This window comes from Salmo salar, chromosome 01 (assembly GCF_965601325.2).
Source record: "Salmo salar chromosome 01, fSalSal1, whole genome shotgun sequence".
In the NCBI taxonomy this organism is placed as follows: Eukaryota; Metazoa; Chordata; class Actinopteri; order Salmoniformes; family Salmonidae; genus Salmo; species Salmo salar.
In genome coordinates, this window is record NC_138291.1 from 144,523,110 (window position 1) to 144,543,748 (window position 20,639).

At 40.8% G+C, this 20,639-nt stretch overlaps 1 protein-coding gene across 1 annotated transcript in view; it reads right to left on the bottom strand.

The window, feature by feature from the left end:
* Positions 1–260: 260 nt before the first annotated feature.
* Positions 261–20,639, bottom strand: part of LOC106564246 (reticulon-4 receptor) — a 35,557-nt gene continuing 15,178 nt past the window's right edge. Inside the window, exon 2 of the mRNA XM_014130296.3 lies at positions 261–2,462. Coding sequence (XP_013985771.1) covers positions 1,072–2,462 — 1,391 coding nt within the window. The 3' untranslated portion in view covers positions 261–1,071. The remainder of the gene's footprint in view (positions 2,463–20,639) is intronic.

A 20,639-nucleotide genomic window follows, 5' to 3' on the forward strand; every position in this document is an offset into this window, starting at 1 on the left:
CAATAATTACATCTTCATGATACATTCCAGCGCAATCAAGAAAAAATTGTGGTTTCTCAGGAGGTTAAACATGGTATTTATCCAAATAGAAAATATTATTACGTTACTAAGCTGCCAGAGACAAGACAATCACTACTGACAATGCTTTCCTCTCTGTGACTTGATAACCAGCAACAGAGGCTATTTGTCCTACTCATACAAAGCAAGCTGGTGATTAACTATACATTATTCATTTGCTTGAATAGATAACATAACAAATGTAAGAAAGAGAATACTTTATTTGTAATATATTTATACTTTTACACAAGTAAAATCAAATGCATATGAATGAATAGAGAATGAATAGACAGCATTCTTTTGAGAATGCTAACTGTAACCACAGCATGACAAGAAAACAAAACATAGAAATATCAAGGTCTCGATTCAATCTGTAGTGCTGAATATCAGCATAACAACTTGTTTGAAACTTAAAGGCAATGTTCCTACGTTCGAGGAGACTGCATTCACGGTAAACGCTGCATATGTCAGCTCAATCTTGCTAAGGCTGAACTTCGGCGAGACGGATTGAATCGAGACCAAAGTGTTTGTGCGTTTACACTTATAAACATACAAATAGCATTTAAATCAATGTTTCACTCTAAAAAAAAGATTAACAAAAATACATGGAGTCATAAGATCTGTCACATCTTTGGGGTTGTTATGAAGGAAACCTCAAAAGGTTCTTGATTTTAAACAGTAGTGCTGTTTCATTGTCTTTGTAATAACCAGTCACCACCATTGGCAGAGTAAGCTTAGAGATGATAAGACCTCCCAGAAGAAGTCATTTTCATAGCTGAGCAAAACATACAGTATCAACTGGGCACAAATCCATGAAATATTTACATTTGGAATTGACATACTGTAGAAAGGCATCCATTTGTTGATGTGTGTTTTTTTAGCTCTTCCATTTCTCTTCTCGGATTCATATCTTTAGATCTATGAAAGATTTTCCCCTTCCCACCCCTGGCACTTAGCAGGGCCTCCTGTACTGGCCTTACCCTGGCCCATATTATCCCTCTGTGATTGTCATTACTAACAGAAGTCTAAGGATAGCCATAACACAGGAAGAATGATAAGCCTCCATGCTCCGATTGTAGATCCGTGGGACTTGAGACACAGAGAGTCTGACATGTTATCCTTTGTACACATTTTCTTTTTTTCAGGGTCATTGGAGGGATCTAGATCCTCTGATGAATGGTCCAGATTGTTAGATAACGTTCCTCCTGGCCCATCATTCAGACTCTCTTTGTTCTGGGGTTCGTTGGGGTCAGCTTCCATAAGCTTCGTTTTGGAGATGTTTTCCTTCTCCTTTAGAGGATTGTTGGTGATTTGTCTGCTGTTGTAGGAGGACTGATCTGGAAGACCCTTACTGGAGATGATGGAGGACTTGTCGTTGTCTGAGAGGCAGCACCTAGGAATACCAGCCCTAAGTGGACTCTCCGTCGTGAGTTTTCCAGAGCGCGTCTTAGAACTGAACACACTGATCCAAGTATGTTGAGAGCTCTCATAACAACCCTCCAGGTCAGGGCTCTTTAGCCGTTTCAGGTCTTTCCCAGCCAGTCTAGCTGGAACATGGCACTCAAGCTCTGAGCTAGAGCCTTTGAAGCCCTTGAACCAGTCCCACAGGGTCCTGGCCCTGCAGTCACAGATCCACTGGTTCCCATTCAGACGCAGGTACTGGAGGGACACCAATGGGTCCATGGTCTCCCCTGTCAACACTGTTAAATTATTGAAGAACAGAAACAAAGTGGTCAGCTTGCGCAGGTCATGAAATGCCTTGCGCTGGACAAAGGTCACTAGATTCTGATGGAGAAGCAAGCGATCCAGGCTTACCAAGCCGCGCAGCATGTGATCCGTCACAGTCTTTATCTTGTTGTTGTGGAGGAACAGGTAGGTCAGGTTAGCCAGGTCCAGAAACGTATCGTCATGGAGAGTCAGTAAACTGTTGTCCTGGAGATAGAGGTGCTGCAGGGAAAAGAGTCCCCTAAACACACCCACAGGCAGCTCAGACAAGCCACACCTGTGCAGATGCAGGGTGTGCAGTCTGGAGAGGCCTCTGAAAGCTGTGGGGCTGATGATCCTTAGATCATTGTCCCCTATGTCCAGCTCCTCCAGCCTCTCCAGACCGTAAAAGGCCCCGGCCTCAATGTGGCTGATGTTGTTGGAGTAGAGCCAGAGGACGGTGAGGTTCCTGCAGGGGCTGAAGCTGGTGGAGCGCACCACGGTTAGCTTGTTGTTCTGGAGGAAGATTCGCTGGCTGTGGACAGGGATCTCTGTGGGGATGGAGTAGAGGCCCTGCTGCTGGCAGGCCAGGGTGGGCCGTGGCTCGCTGTGGCATATGCATGGCGCTGGGCAGCCCTCCACTCGACCCTCTATCGGAGGCACCAATTGAAGCCAGAGGATCAGAATGTAGAGTTCGCCAACTGCAAATGAGAAAGACACAAGTGGGTAATGAGAGTTTGTTGGGGTTCACAGAAAAAAAAACTATCTGCTGTAAATCATCCAAAATAAATAAGGTGCTATCATTTAGCATACTGTAGCACATTTAAACAGTCCCTTAAAATTACTCATAGTTGCAATATAGCTATAAAAGCTAGAACCTAAAAATAATACAAGTAGAAGTGTGGAATTAATTTTATGCGAGAATTTTAGATTTTACATATTCAAATGTAGTGTTCTTTAGATTTTATGACTTTCTGGAATGAGGCAGCAACACACTACCTTCTATAAAATGGCCTTGGCCATATTTGCAAACCTTGAAATAAATCAGTTTTGCAATTCTTAACAGAGTAGAAGATCCTGGTTTAGTTTTCGCTGGCTGTGCCACAACATCTCATCTCTGTTCAGACATCTAACTGCATAAGAACGGTGACATTCTCTTTTCTTCATGTATTTTAATGAAAAACTGAATTCAAAGACATCAGGGCAAACGCCAATGGGATTATACAGCCCCACGGAAACCTATATTTATTAAGTGAAATGGATATAATGCACTTATGACACTCAGTCAATTCACATCAAAAACTCTGTATTTCCCCCTATGAGTAAAGCACACTTTACTAATCTAAAAGTGGAGAGCAGCTGGATTACAAACCAGCTGGAGATTTATCTCAAATTGGGTAGCTTTTTACCAGTTCAATTTCAATCCTCTTCTGGAAGGACAGACCAGAGAGAGGAAGAGGAAGGAAAAGGATGGAGGGAGGAAACGAGAGAGTGGGGGTGGGGGTTGGACTATTTCACAAATTAATAAAACATTGGTGGGTTGAGCAAAAAATCCTCCACACTAACAGAGCAAATGGAACTAATCACATATGAGGACACCTGGGAATTGCCACTCGGCCTGTTCTAGAGATCTCAGAGTGGATTTGCATGCTTGAAAGGGCAATTGACACAGGTCTCTCATGCCAGTGCTGACAGCACATGTAACCTTGTGGAGTACCTACTGCAGATGAGATCAGACAGAACTCGTCTCCAGTGCAGGATGTGCTTTCCTCGTACGATTACTACACCGTAAGTCTCTCTTATCGTAAAAGGATACCCCAATTTGATAGAACCAACATATTTGCTTTCATTGCCTATAGAATGTGCCATTATGCTCAAAGGTTTTACATTGCATTACTATGTGCTTCACCAACACATTATATGGACTACAGGTATTTGCCTGTTGATATGTGCAGTTAATTCATGGAAACAAGAGGAATATAATATGGTTGTAATAATGGCTATGAACAATTTAGAATTTGTGAGTCTTGTGAAGGTTGTCAGAGCGGCAACAGTGAGACTAGAGTCTAATAGGGCACAGTTTATTAAAAAAACAGGAGTGATAATTTGTAGAGACAAAGCATCTTCAAACCAGATGGCTTATAAATAACAGAGGAATTATGACTCCAAAGCCAAAGAACCAACAACCGAATGACACATAGACGAATAGAGAGAGAGCGAGAGAATGATGCTTGTGAACGAAACAATAGATAACGCAAATTCACACAATATAATCTATTTGTATTCCAGTCATTTCATCAGAGCAATTCCAACTAGACAGTCATATTATTAGCATTGCCCGATATGTTCTGGGATGTGGGCATTGCCCACCGGACTCAGAAGCAGGCCTTAGTCACCTAAATTAAATAATCCCCTGGCACAGATGCTAGTTTTGGGACTCTTAGACCTCTCCAAAGAAATGCTCACAGTTCCAGCATTATTTTCTCTATCGTAAAAGTCCCCAAGGCTAATTATTATGTAAATAAAGCCATCATAATTTCAGGCACTGAACGGTGGTTCCCAAATGAATACTGTATTTGGACACTGTAAGAACTAAACAGAATGTGTGCATTTTCCGACCATAAATTGAAAGCTAAAACTGTACAATGCACTCAAAGATGTAGGTAAGTATTGACATAAGAGTCATTTCATGTCATTTCAGCAAGCCATGACAACCACCATCTCAGATTGTTCTGAAAATCGTTTCTGTAGTTAGAAACAGGTAAGATTGGCATTCCTGATTTCTGAGAAATTAAGATATTGAGTGCACCCAAATTGGCAATTTTAAATGAAATTGATAGGATTTAGACAATATTCAATAAATATTCTGTAGTACCCAACATCCGATCTGGACAAAACATCTTCCTACCAATGAGTAAGACATTAGGAATAAAAAAGGCCAAAAGCCACCCACAGACCCCCCATACCACACAACAGTCCCATCCCAACAACCAGTATACTGTATAAATTATTTTTGTTTATGTAGTATAAGCGGTTTGGAGCATTGCTTCGTCAAACTATGTAATGTATTCCCTGTGAATCTGGTGATGTTTTTTCCCCCCACTGTTCAGAGAAATTAGTCATTGAAGTCGCTTGCATAGACTACCATCAAGTAGTGTGGAAGTACCAGATTTGGAGCACTAGCTGCTGCTGTTCCTGCTATACCGCCTCACTCTTTTCTTCATTTTGCTTGTCTCTTGTGTTTATTAAATAGATCACAACATTTCCTTTGCAACTTTGGAAAGAAAACCAATAGATTTTGCTCATGATGAAAACATGAGTGTGGCAGGTATCCTAGTGGTTAGAGTGTTGGACTAGTAACTGAAAGGTTGCAAGATCGAATCCCCGAGCTGACAATCTGTTGTTCTGCCCCTGAACAAGGCAGTTAATTAACCCACTGTTCCTAGGCTGTCATTGAAAATAAGAATTTATTCTTAACTGACTTGCCTAGTAAAATAAAGATTAAATAGAAATTGTGTGGTCATCCTCATAGTTCAAGCCAGTCCTCCATGAAAGCAATTCAGTTTGTCCTTCCCTTAGAAACATAATGCTTCCACCCAACAATCCTTGAATGGTCCACAAGTGACAGCTTTCTGAAAGGGCTATCCCCATGGTGCAATTGTAATATGAAGACTTTTCCTACAAGCCCAAAACTTTGATGGAGAAATGGGCTAGGGGACTAAAATGTTGTGACAACACTAACAAAATAATATATTGCATGGCACTCTTGTGTTTGTCAACAACAACAAAAATATCAGGAAACATCTCTATATGATTGTGATTAGTGGCATTGACCAACCAACCCAACCCAATACCATTTCAAAACACTATACTGTGTGTGTTTGGGACTTTTACCATTGAAGACCATAAGACTGAATCTAGTAGAACTGCTGTAGCCTAATCGTTTGCTTGTTCAATTGGAATGGTTGAACAGTAACTAATCTAGAACTTTTGTGAAGGGAATAAACCATACACAAAGGAGCCGTTTCTTGGACACAGATTAAGCGTAAGAGAAGACCTGAATTGCTTTCATGGAGGACTTGAATTGTGAGGCTGACCACACAATGTATTTTTTTAATGAGCCAAATCGATTGGTTTTCTACCCAAAGTTGCAAAGGAAATGTTGTGATCTGTTTAATAAACACAAGAGACCAGCAAAGAGGATGAAATAGTGAGGCGGTATAGCAGGAACAGCAGCATCTAATGGTCAAAACACTACTTCATGGTAAACGATGTAAGCAACTTCAATGACTAATATCTCTGAACAGGGGGGAAAAAACATCACCAGATTCACAGGGAATACATTATATAGTATGGAAAAGCAATACTCCAAACTACAGCTTCATACTACTTGTCAAACATAGAGACCTGAAACTTATACTGGTTGTTGGGGCGGGATTGGCGTGGGGTGAGGGGGACAGTAGATTTTTTAGAGATGTTCCATGTTTTACTCATTAGTAGGAAGAAGTTTGGTCCAAATCAGATGTTGGGTACTATATTTATTGAATATTATCTGAGTCCTATAAATTAAAATGGCCAATTTGGGTGCAATCAATTAGCTACATTTCTCAGAAATCAAATGATATTTAAAAAAAATCATAATAAAGCTGCAGGAATGCTTATTGTAACTGTTACTAACTACATAACCAATTTCAGAACAATCTGAGATGGTGGGTGTTGAAATCCTCCTTCTTGTGCTTTTTGAGGTGGAACGACCCATAATGTGTTTACAGTAAATTCACAGCAACGTATCATCAAATGTCTTAACAGGGTGTAAAGATTTATAGGACCCCCATTATTTGAAAGTCAATGGAATCCAACCTTAGCCATTGTACAGATATCTTGCAATCACTTTGCACCATTGAGAAAGCACCCATAAAAATACAGCTACAGATGTAGGATCTTAATTTGATCACCCTGTTGCAGGTGCAAACATTTCTATTAATTATAATCCACATAATAATTAACATTTCCTTTTTGCTGCAAGATTATTTTCCTGCTGTAGCAAACTGGCTCAAATTAAGATCCTAGATCTCTATTAGATTGCCTCCTCCCAGTACAATTCTCAAGAGACAATGGACTATGACATACTTTTTCATATAAAACCAATCTTTGCACTGCTTGGGAGTCTATGGCTATTATATGTGGCAGCCATCCCAGTGGTACTTTTCAGAGGGAGAAAAAAGCATAGCTTTCAGCACCAAGCAATGCGAGAAGAAAAAGCTGATGCTTGCTAGACAGGATGCCACAGTACAGACAGTCACAACAAGCTATTAAAACTGCAGAGCGTTGAGGTCAGCTCAGGAAGAAGTGTTTGCAGTAAATATCCATGAAGTCAACTCGACAGGTTAAAACCACACAACCCAGCAAACTGTATCAGTAAAGATGAAGGATCTTCATTTGAGCCAATTTGCTACAGCAGGAAAATAATCCTCCAGCAACAGGAAATGCAAACTTTTATGTGGATTATATGTAATTAATGGATATTTTTCTGAAAACTTTAGAAACCGTTTTAAACCTAAAATACACCATAAGTTTGCATTTCGTTCTCAGCAACAAAAGAATGATCATATTGCGTTTAAGCAAAATATTTTGTTTCAGATTTGAATCAGATTTTTTAAATCAAATGAATCAGTTAGAATGAATTCCAGTATGAATGAATTCCAGATATAAACTAATACTCTAATTGCAGATCTGGCAGCATATTGCAAAATCAATATATCCTTGGTTAAACCAACTAGCAGGCATGTACAGAACATCACATCAGTTACAGATTATGCGAAGAATATACCGCAAGATTATTCCCAATGAATGAAAAGGTATTAAGTGCACCGGTGTGCATATGTGCATGGCAATAGGTGTATCCTTGTGCATCATCTACATTCATGACAGACTGGTGCTTTTTAAAAACCTCTTTAATGTGTCATGAAACAGTTTGACAATTGTTTCTCTGACTGTGACGTGCACGTCATCAGAAAAAAGCAAAGACATATTTTATTTATTTTGCACCAAGAGGCAAGAGAGATAGGGTGCTTCAACCCATCACAAAAAAAACTAAACTAAAGTTTGACGGTGTTCTAAAAGGTTTTCTTCATCCAGGCCTGTGTTGTGCTGAACATCCTATGGTGGAGGAAAAGGTCCTGCATTATTGACTAGCTGCTCCTGTTCGGGGGTGCCTGGGTACACTAAGCCCTCGTGGTGGAAAATGGATTCTGCAGTAACGAGGAGTGATAAGGCACGAGGCCACTGAACCCCGGTGCCTCTAGATCATCGCATGGCCAGGCACTGGAGTTTCTCATTGCACAGCTGATAAGAGATTCTCAGCCACAGCCCTTTATTGATCCATCACCTTTTCATTTAGTGAGCTGTCCAGTCTAAGCCCTGCCGTTCCCTACCCTCCACAGCACAGCGCCCCTGCTGGCCAGCCTAGCCAGGCATCCCTGTTGGTCTTGTTCCCTTTATTTTCTCATCCTCTTATCTCGCTTCTGCTGAACAACAACCAAAATGTAAGCTGACGTGAAATTAGTTTGTGTACCTCACTCGACTTGGCCCTGAATATAGGGGTAGGAGGTGTTGAGCAAGCGGAAGACAGCATTCTGATAAGAGGCTGTGTTTGACAGTGGGCAACTGTGATGGTGGAGGATCGCACAGCTGTAAGGGCCCCTATCTGCTGCCTCCACTGTTAATGCTGTCACAGAGTAGAAGAGAAGGAGAGACTGAGCCCACCGTCCTCTTGCCTGTCACTGACAGAGTCTGAGCTGCCTTGGTACTGCTGTACTCATACGGAAAAGAAAATATATAAAATATAGTTTTTTAATAAAAAAATGTAGGATACATGTGAAATATTTACAATTGGCCAACTAATGTATATACTGTATATGAAAAATATTTAATACATTTTAAATACATTCCAACATATATTATGAAATGTATTTCAAATGTACTGTATATATACACACATGTATGTAAAATGTATATCACAGTATTTGTGAAATGGATTGGAAAATGAATTAAACCTATTTCAAAAAAATTCTGAAAAACATTAAATAATGTATTTAGAATATGGTTTCACATATTTATCAATATTTGGTAAATATATTTAAAAAAATGCATTTGGAAATGTTTTGTAAAATATTTCCAAATACAACACCCATTTAAATGTACTTGTAATAACTATACATATTCACTACTGTTCAAAAGTTTGGGGTCACTTAGAAATGTTGTTTTTTAAAGAAAATCGACTTTTTTGTCCATTGAAATAACATCAAATTGATCAGAAATACAGTGAAGACATTGTTAATGTTGTAAATGCCTATCGTAGCTGGAAACGGCTGATTTTTTATGGAATATCTACATATGCGTACAGAGGCCCATTATCAGCAACCATCACTCCTGTGTTCCAGTGGCACCTTGTGTTAGCTAATCCAAGTTTATCATTTTAAAAGGCTAATTGATCATTAGAAAACCATTTAGAAATTATATTAGCACAGCTGAAAACTGTTGTTAAGGATTAAAGAAGCTATAAAACTGGACTTCTTTTGACATCAGTATTTGTGGGTTCAATTACAGGCTCAAAATGGCCAGAAACAAATAACTTTCTTCTGAAACTTGTCAGTCTGTTCTTGTTCTGAGAAATGAAGGCTATTCCATGCGAGAAATTTCCAAGAAACTGAAGATCTCGTACAACGCTGTGTACTACTCTCTACACAGAACAGAGCAAACTGGCTCTAACCAGAATAGAAAGAGGAGTGGGAGGCCCCGGTGCACAACTGAGCAAGAGGACAAGTACATTAGAGTGTCTATTTTGAGAAACAGACACCTCACAAGTCCTCAACTGTCAGCTTTATTAAATAGTACCCGCAAAACCCCAGTCTCAACGTCAACAGTGAAGAGGCGACTCCGGGGATGCTGGCTTCTAGGCAGAGTTGCAAAGGAAAAGCCATATCTCTGTCCAGTGTCTGTGTTCTTTTGCCCATCTTAATATTTTATTGAAGTTTGCCAATGAACATCTGAATGATTCAGAGGACAACTGGGTGAAAGTGTTGTGGTCAGATGAGACCAAAATTGAGCTCTTTGGCATCAACTCAACTCGCCGTGTTTGGAGGAGGAGGAATGCTGCCTATGACCCCAAGAACACCATTCCCACCATCAAACATGGAGGTGGAAACATTATGCTTTGGGGGTGTTTTTCTGCTAAGGGTACAGGACAACTTCACCGCATCAAAGGGACGATGGACGGGGCCATGTACCGTCAAATCTTGGGTGAGAACCTCCTTCCCTCAGCCAGGGCATTGAAAATGGGTCGTGGATGGGTATTCCAGCATGACAATGACCCAAAACACACGGCCAAGGCAACAAAGGAGTGGCTCAAGAAGAAGCACATTAAGGTCCTGGAGTGGCCTAGCCAGTCTCCAGACCTTAATCCCATTGAAAATCTGTGGAGGGAGCTGAAGGTTCGAGTTGCCAAACGTCAGCCTCGAAACCTTAATGACTTGGAGAAGATCTGCAAAGAGGAGTGGGACAAAATCCCTCCTGAGATGTGTGCAAACCTGGTGGCCAACTACAAGAAACGTCTGACCTCTGTGATTGCCAACAAGTGTTTTGCCACCAAGTACTAAGTCATGTTTTGCAGGGGGGTCAAATACTTCTTTCCCTCATTAAAATGCAAATCATTTTATAACATTTCTGACATGGGTTTTTTTAGATTTTTTTGTTGTTATTCTGTCTCTCACTGTTCAAATAAACCTACCATTAAAATTATAGACTGATCATTTCTTTGTCAGTGGGCAAACGTACAAAATCAGCAGGGGATCAAATACTTTTTTTTCCTCACTGAAGATGGGTTGGAAAGAAAATCTATTTAATCAATTTTTCATTCCGGCTGTAACAACAAAATAAGTTAAAGGGTATGAATACTTTCTGAAGACTGTACACACACATACACTTTCACACTCAACATATGCAGCTGCTACTCTGTTCTTTATTCTTACTGTTATTCTTATTTATTCTGATGCCGAGTCACTTTACCCTGCCTCTATGTACATATCTACCTCAAATACCTTGTACCTCTGCACATTGATCTGGTACTGGTACTCCCTGTATATAGCTCCACATTGATCTGGTATTGGTACTCCCTGTATATAGCTCCACATTGATCTGGTACTGGTACTCCCTGTACATAGCTTCGTTCTCGTGCATTTTATTCCTCTTATAGAGTGACTTTTATTATTTGTATTTTTTAAATCTGCATCAATGGGAAGGGCTCGTAAGCAAGAATTTCACAGTAAACCCCCTTGTATTGACGGCATGTGATAAATAAAATGTGATTTGATTTGGAGAATTCAATAAATCTGATTTTCAATAGGAATACAGACTTGGTAAAGTGCAAAAACGTAGCATTTTGACATGTCCCTCCATGACCCCTCTAAGAAGATATTAACCCATTAAACCCCCAAAACACTCCATGTTTCCACCATTATTGTAAAGCCCTAGTTATTTTTGTGACTTTGAGAAAGTTCTTTCTGAAGATGATTGTTTATTTCTTGTGATTCATGTACGTCTGTCCCTCATTTTAAGGTCAACCCTGTTACTTGAATTGAACTCTTGCTTTATTCCTTTTAAAATATTTCTTCCAAAATCAACATTGAACATCTAATACTCAAATTATAGTGTAAAATCAGGTGAGCTGGTTCTAATCTTTTTGGCCATTTTCGGGAGTTTAATACTCTGCCTACAGCATTATTAATCAGCTGCCTAAAACCTGCCATAGCAATGTTTATGTAGCAGCTTTTTTTTACAATAGTGTCAGTGCACACACTTGTTTTCTTCTGAAATATGGAATGTGTGACTCCTGTGCCTATACTCATACGTTCCATTTGGAATTAAGCCTATGATTATGTAAGCTCAACCTGGAATTTTGTTTGTTAAAAATAGGAGTCACCTTGAATTCATCCTATTTTGAATGTTTTCAATGGGTACACTCTCCAGCATGAATATCATGAAGACTTCAAAATGAGTCTGATTGTATTGGGTCCCATGTCCGTCTGCTTGAAAGCCAAACCAGTTATCTCACCTCACCATCCTCCCATTGATAACAGAACAAAGCGCACAATGTATATTTTTTTCATGGAGGCTGAAAGGTTGAGTTATACAGCACCAGTCTTCTTCACCTGTACTGCAAATAGTCTCACACTGCATCTATTATGCAGCAATGTTTTACAAGAAAATCCATCCACTGTGAAAAGCAGGTTCCTGCTCTGTAATCTTTGCCAATAAAAGAGAATATCTCAGATGTAACAAAGGATGAAAGCCCTGCCAAACCTGAGTAATTTCACAGAAACAGGCCAACATGGCAAATTATGCCAATTGAAGTAGAAACTGCGAAGCGATGGAGACACAAACGGTGACAGCAACAGCTCCTTCCCATATACCTATAATCATAAATGGGAGAAAAAAATCCCTATTACATCAGCTTTCTATTAAAGTGCTTTACAGTTCCAATGCAGCAGTTTTTATCTCAATATCAAATCATTTCTGGGTAACAATTAAGTACCTTACTGTGATTGTTTTCAATTAAATTGTTCAAAAAGAAACAAAAATAGCTTCTTAGCAAAGAGCAAAGAGCAATTTCTCATGCAAGAATTTAGCTAGGACTGTCTGAGAGTGGTCTGACTGGGAAGGGGAAAACTGAAAACTAGCTGTTATTGGCAGAGAGGTTCGGAACTCTCTTTCTTATTGGTCATTGATGTCACCAGGCAGGCCAAAACTCCATCCCACTACAACAGGCTGAAATTTCAGACGGTCTTTTCAAACAGCTCTTAAAGTAAAAGGGCATTACCATAATTTCATAGTATTATTCCAACCTCATAGTGTGGAAATACATTTTAGTCAATTACCAGACACTCTTATCCAGAGCAACTTACAGTAGTGAGTTCATTCACTTTCTTCATACTTGTCCGCCGTGGGAATCAAACCCACAACCATGGCATTGCAAGCCACATGCTCTACCAACTAAGCCACACAGGACCCTGAGTATGGAAAACATTTCCATGACATTGACCAGGTGAATCCAGGTAAAAGCTATGATCCCTTATTGATGTCACTTGTTAAATCCACTTAAATCGGGGTAGATGAAGGTGAGGAGACAGGTTAAATGAGGATTTTTAAGCCTTGAGACAATTGACACATGGATTGCGTATGTGTGCCATTCAGAGGGTGAATGGGCAAGACAAAAGTGCCTTTCCCAGTACAGTCAACTCAATATTAGGAAGGTGTTCCGAATTTTTGGTATACGCAGGAAATCATGTTTTTGAGTGCGCTGGGCCTTTAGCAACATGTTGTCATTACTAATAGAGTTAGATTTGTATGGGAGTCACACTTTGTTTCACTACTGCTTAGTTTCATGACTGTGTGGTGGTCCTTGAGTGGGCGAATGATGCGAAAAGCATTAGCATGCCCTCTGGTGTTAGCACAAGCCTCCCTGCTGGTGTGACTGGCTAGCACAGTGACCAGGCTGTCAAATGACAGCGGATATCCAACCTGACGTATTTAAGTGCCACAGCAAGCAGACCATGGAGACAGCACATGCCAAAGACAGCCAGGGAAAAGAAAAGGGCTGTGTGATGTCGCATCATAATGGCCTTCATAAAACCCCTGCATATCTGCCATAGATCCTCCATACAGTGTATTATATGGCTTAGCCTATTTGAATATCTCAAATATCTTGTGTGTTTTGTCACATATACACACACAAATATTAATGCCGGTATTAGATCGTACAGTTATACTGATCAAACAGCATTATTTTCAGATATGAATAAGCTGTCTGTCTGTACGCAATCCTTTATGTACTTTGGCAGCTTGAATTTAAATTGTATCAATGAATCAACTTAATAAGCATCACACTCTCCATTTCTCTCTGCTTCTCCCTATCCCTCTTTGTCTTTCACACCCTCTGTTTCTTACCTCTGTAAGTCCCCTCTATATTGCATCTCTCACGCTCGCTCTCTCATTCCCACCCACGTTGACCTAGCATCGATCATCTGCCCTATTCCCTCCTGATATACACTGCTCAAAAAAATAAAGGGAACACTAAAATAACACATCCTAGATCTGAATGAATGAAATAATCTTATTAAATACTTTTTTCTTTACATAGTTGAATGTGCTGACAACAAAATCACACAAAAAGAATCAATGGAAATCCGATTTATCAACCCATGGAGGTCTGGATTTGGAGTCACACTCAAAATTATAGTGGAAAACCACACTACAGGCTGATCCAACTTTGATGTAATGTCCTTAAAACAAGTCAAAATGAGGCTCAGTAGTGTGTGTGGCCTCCACGTGCCTGTATGACCTCCCTACAACGCCCGGGCATGCTCCTGATGAGGTGGCGGATGGTCTCCTGAGGGATCTCCTCCCAGACCTGGACTAAAGCATCCGCCAACTCCTGGACAGTCTGTGGTGCAACGTGGCGTTGGTGGATGGAGCGAGACATGATGTCCCAGATGTGCTCAATTGGATTCAGGTCTGGGGAACGGACGGGCCAGTCCATAGCATCAATGCCTTCCTCTTGCAGGAACTGCTGACACACTCCAGCCACATGAGGTCTAGCATTGTCTTGCATTAGGAGGAACCCAGGGCCAACCGCACCAGCATATGGTCTCACAAGGGGTCTGAGGATCTCAGCTCGGTACCTAATGGCAGTCAGGCTACCTCTGGCGAACACATGGAGGGCTGTGCGGCCCCCCAAAGAAATGCCCACCACACCATGACTGACCCACCGCCAAACTGGTCATGCTGGAGGATGTTGCAGGCAGCAGAACGTTCTCCACGGCATCTCCAGACTCTGTCACGTCTGTCACATGTGCTCAGTGTGAACCTGCTTTCATCTGTGAAGAGCACAGGGCGCCTGTGGCGAATTTGCCACTCTTGGTGTTCTCTGGCAAATGCCAAACGTCCTGCACAGTGTTGGGCTGCAAGCACAACCCCCACCTGTGGACGTCGGGCCCTCATACTACCCTCATGGAGTCTGTTTCTGACCGTTTGAGCAGACACATGCACATTTGTGGCCTGCTGGAGGTCATTTTGCAGGGCTCTGGCAGTGCTCCTCCTGCTCCTCCTTGCACAAAGGCGGAGGTAGCGGTCCTGCTGCTGAGTTGTTGCCCTCCTACGGCCTCCTCCACGTCTCCTGATGTACTGGCCTGTCTCCTGGTAGCGCCTCCATGCTCTGGACACTACGCTGATAGACACAGCAAACCTTCTTGCCACAGCTCGCATTGATGTGCCATCCTGGATGAGCTGCACTACCTGAGCCACTTGTGTGGGTTGTAGACTCCGTCTCATGCTACCACTAGAGTGAAAGCACCGCCCGCATTCAAAAGTGACCAAAACATCAGCCAGGAAGCATAGGAACTGAGAAGTGGTCTGTGGTCACCACCGGCTAATTGCCTATAATTTCCACCTGTTATCTATTCCATTTGCACAACAGCATGTGACATTTATTGTCAATCAGTGTTGCTTCCTAAGTGGACAGTTTGATTTCACAGAAGTGTGATTGACTTGGAGTAACATTGTGTTGTTTAAGTGTTCCCTTTATTTTTTTGAGCAGTGTATATCATTTTGGAATGAAACTCTTCAAATACAGTTGATCTGTCTCTCGCAAAGACTGAAATACAGAGGCTGAATTTCTAAACCATCGTATGGGAAACCATCAAAGTGAGCAGGTAATACTTTTGGAAAATAAAATCCCCAGAGAAGCTTTTGACTGTGGATAAGGGTAAATTGGATTAATAACACTATCTGCTTAAAGCTACACTATCATAATGTTTGATTCTGTTAATTTGTGTGTGACCTGGTGTCTTTGTTCCTCAAGTGATTTGTGAGCGGGACTTGAAACAACACTGACAGACCTGCCTGGCAGTTCAAACTCACTTAGTAATGCCATTGTGCTCCACTTGGCAGAGCAAATGGGTCATCCCACTAAAATGGAGATAGAAATAACAGTGTTTGTGAAGAGATACAGAGTTTGTAGTAAAAAAGCCACTTGAAACTACCAGGCTTAAAAAGCTAGCAGAGTACTGATGACATAATTGTCCAACAAAGGATGGGCTACATAACACAGTTATAACCATGACATAAACAGTCATTAATGACAGCTGATTTCAGATTAAGATTCAGTTAGTCAGCAAAAATAATTCTCAGTCAGCAAAACACAAAAAGTCCATAACTATCGAAAAGGAAAGCCAGGAAATAAATCCTCACAACACAGATGGACCCTACAAACTAAAGACAAGCATCTGACATTTACAGGTGATAATGCGTGTCCAAACTCTTATCAACCCTTTGTAGCTTTTGCACCTTTCTAAAAGACACTGAAGGGCAACTGCAAAAAAGAAGAATTTAGGAGATGAATGTCTATTTTTAAACTGAACCCAAAAGGAGGAAGGAGTAAACAAACAATGACTTGAAATTCTTTAGAAATGTATTCCTTTGTGTGGCATTAATCCACATGCAAAGCAGATTGGTTGTGTTTGGGTGACTTGTCCTTCCATGAGAAAGGATTTGCTGAAGATGGGGTTTGAGTCCTATAGGCAGTACGGATAAATAGAGGAGCAGAATGCAGCCAGAAAGACTAGTGAAAAACAGACAGCAGTTCCACTGTAAAGTGAAAATGATCTAGTTGCCAGTCATATATATCTTGACCGTATCCATGTGCTCCATACTGTGCTCCTCCCCATCAACACAGTCTATTGGATTACCAGGTAATTCATTAACTTTAAAAGTCATTGGAACTCCATTGGAAACTCAAATTCTTCCGCATCCATTCTCAGTGTTCCTGACTGAGAAGTGAGCAGCGATATCACTACCATGATATCACGTTTACCATAGGGCCTGCTAACATACAATAGAGTGCTTTGTGGGAAATTTCTTAATATCTGACCTTATCACAATTCCACAAAAATTAGCTTACGGAGCAGAGTGATATCGGAGAGGGCAGGAACAGTGATTCAGTGCAGCTTGCCGGATTTCATCTATGGAAAATGTTTTACTGAGGAAGATGAAGGTTAGAAAATCCAATGCTGGTTGGTTTACACATGTACACACTTTAGCAGGACTCTTGAGCATCCAGGCTTTTCATGCTCAATGGAAAAATGATGTACAGTGGCAAGGAAAAGTATGTGAACCTTTTGGAAATACCTGGATTTCTGCATTAATGTGTCATCAAATTTGATCTGATCTTCATCTTAGTCACAACAATAGACAAACACAGTGTGCTTAAACTAATAACACACAAATGATTATATTTGTCTTGTCTATATTGAATACATCATTTGGAAAACGTATGTGAACCCCTAGGCTAATGACTTCTCCAAAAGCTAATTGGTGTCAGGAGTCAGCTAACCTGGAGTGCAATCAATGAGACGAGATTGGAGATGTTGGTTAGAGCTGCCCTACTCACAAAATTTGAGTTTGTTATTCACAAGAAGCATTGCTTGATGTGAACCATGCCTCGAAAGAAAGAGATATCAGAAGACCTAAGATTATGAATTGTTGGCTTGCATAAAGCTGGACAGGGTTACAAAAGTATCTCTAAAAGCCTTGATGTTCATCAGTCCATGGTAAGACAAATTATCTATAAATGGAGAAAGTTCAGCACTGTTGCTATTCTCCCTAGGAGTGGCCATCCTGCAAAGATGACTGCAAGAGCACAGTGCAGAATGCTCAATGAAGTTAAGAAGAACCCTAGAGTGTCAGTTAAAGACTTACAGAAATATCTGGAAAATGCTAACATCTCTGTTGACGAGTCTACAATACATAAAACACTAAACAAGAATGGTGTTCATGGGAGGACACCACAGAAGAAGCCACTGCTGTCCAATAAAACCATTCCTGCACGTCTGAAGTTCACAAATGAGCACATGGATGTTCCACAGCACTTCTGGCAAAATATTCTGTGGACAGAATAAACTAAAGTTGAGCTGTTTGGAAGGAACACACAACACTATGTGTGGAGAAAAAAGGCACAGCACACCAACATCAAAACCTCATCCTAACTGTAAAGTATGGTGGAGGGAGCCTCATGGTTTGGGGCTGCTTTGCTGCCTTAGGGCCTGGACAGCTTGCTATCATCAAGTTTATCGAGTTTATCAAGACATTTTGCAGGAGAATGTAAGGCTATCTGTCTAAAAATTGAAGCTCAACAGAAGTTGGGTGATGCAACAGGACAACGACCCAAAACACAGAAGTAAATCAACAGCAGAATGGCTTCAACAGAAGAAAATACATCTTCTGGAGTGGCCCAGTCAGAGTCCTGACCTCAACCCGATTTAAAATGCTGTGACATGACCTTGAGAGTGGTTCACACCAGACATCCTAAGAATATTGCTGAACTGAAACATTTTTGTAAAGAGGAATGGTCCAAAATTCCTCCTGACAGTTGTGCAGGTCTGATCCGCAACTACAGAAAACTTGGGTTGAGTTTATTGCTGGCAAAGGAGGGTCAACCAGTTATTAAATCCAAGGGTTCACATACTTTTTCCACCCTACACTGTGAATGTTTACACTGTGTGTTCAATAAAGACATGAACACTTATAATTGTTAGTGTTATTAGTTTAAGCAGACTGTGTTTGTCTATTGTTGTGACATAGATGAAGATCAGATCAAATTTTATGACCAATTTATGCAGAAATCCAGGTAATTCCAATGGGTTCACATACTTTTTCTTGCCACTGTACGCTGCTGCTGTTTATTACCTACCCTGTTGCATAGTCACTTTATTCCTAGATATATGTACATACAGTATCTACCTCAATTACCTCGTACCTCTGCACATCGACTCAGTACTGGTACCCCGTGCAAAAAGCCAAGTTATGGTTACTCAATGTGTATTTATTCCTTGTGTTATTTTTCTACATTTTTCTCTCTGCATAATTGGGAAGGGCCCATAAGTTAGCATTTCACTATTAGTCCACATCTGTTGTTTACGAAGCATGTAACAAATACAATTTGATTTGATTCAAACCGCAATCAGACCATAGAGAGGACATCACAAAGACCTAATACGCTGTCGTCCCTGCTAGACCTGCTGAGCCTAATCTAGGCAGGTATGATAGACAGGGACACAACCCTGGCCTGTATAGCGGCCAGCATTTAAGGGATAGATATCACTGAAACTATGCTATTATAAAGGCGAGCTGAAATCTCGAGATGTTTCCATTCTGTCCTCTAAACCGTCATGGTAAGTTGCAGCTTTTGTTAAGGCCAGGCTAAAAGTGTGGGCTGCATGAAGAGAGGGGCATCAATATTCTATTACCTTTCTTCTTCTTCAGAATTTCCCTTTGAGAGAGGGCTTTAGAGAATCCTCTGTTCTCTAGTCGTCCAAATTTCCCTGTCTTCCCGAGAGGCCTGAGACGTCCCACTGCTCTCTCAGGCGATGTGCGTTTGTGCAGTATCTTTAAGGGGGAATTCATTAAATGGAAAAACAAATGCTCTGGCATTATTTATAACATGCACTGTCAGAACTCTCTGGTAGGGCTCCTTCTGCATGGGGTTGGGAAATGAATAGGGTTGGAAAAAGGAGAACCGATTCAGTTCCAGGGGAGAAGTCCAGTAGAAGTTATTACATTAATGGAGATAAAATAAAAATATTACTAACCTTTTCTTTTCCACAAGACATTCTGTAGTTTCCGTATACTAGCATTAACAACATTGTCCATACCAAACATTGCTCATTGATAGAGTACTCTGCATGAAAATCCTGGGTAGCTTATTGGTGTGCTAACGAATCATCACGGCGTAGGAATGAACCATGTTTGTGGCCTTACTGCTCTATTGTGTTTAGCCAGTTAGGCCATCAATGTATTATCAGGAGCAGTAGCATAGCCAGCAGTAGCATAGCCAGCAGTAGCGTAGCCAGAGATTCGTTGGCAGGTGGGCCAGCAGAAATTCGGGTAGGCCAAAAAAATAAAAACAAACACATATTTTGCCATGGGGCAGAGAGGAAAATGTGCCGTTTTATAGCTAATCTCATGCTATTCTACACATTTTGCCATGAGGCTGAGAAAAAATGTTAAAGCTAAATGTTAAAGCTAAATATTTAGCTAATTAAAGCTAAAATATACTGTAGGTGCGTTAACTGTGATAAAGGCAATGGATTATGAGCTGTCTTGTTTGCTAAATGAACATATTAAGTAGGCAGTGGCATGGTGCATATAGCCATAGAATCACAATATGCCTCAATCGGTCATATTTGTGGTTTATTGGGGGTGTGGCTTTCAGTTTGTTATTTTTGGCCACCAATCCCATGAGAGTGAATGTCATTCCAGTGCACTGCTTGCTATGAATTCTATCTGATGGTGTTTGCATGTTTAGGTAAAAATACAAATAATGTCCCGTTTGGAACAATGACAAGTAGAGAGCGTATTATGTTTTGCTCAATCTGATTGGGTGGGCCTGGCTCCCCAGTGGGTGGGTGGGTAGGTGGGCCCACCCGTGCCTATGCGGCTGTTCAGGAAAGGCTAAGTCTGAGGGCTACGCATTCTTCTTTCATGCCTCGATACAGTACAATCTCACTACCTGACTGTCCATGTGCAGGCTTTTCTCAGACTCACTTCTCTCGCTGAATTAATGTATTCACTTGTTATTATTCAAAGAAACTCAACACTTTATTGCACTTGTTTAAAAGTGCATGTTTAATGGTGTGAAGCTGATAGCAATAAACCTTTGTTTTTATTCTCTTTTTAAGTTAATCAAATAAAGGTTACTTTTCTACCATAGTGAGTGGGTATGCAATGGTTGGTGCACTCTGACTGGATCCATGTCAGTAAAACTGTTA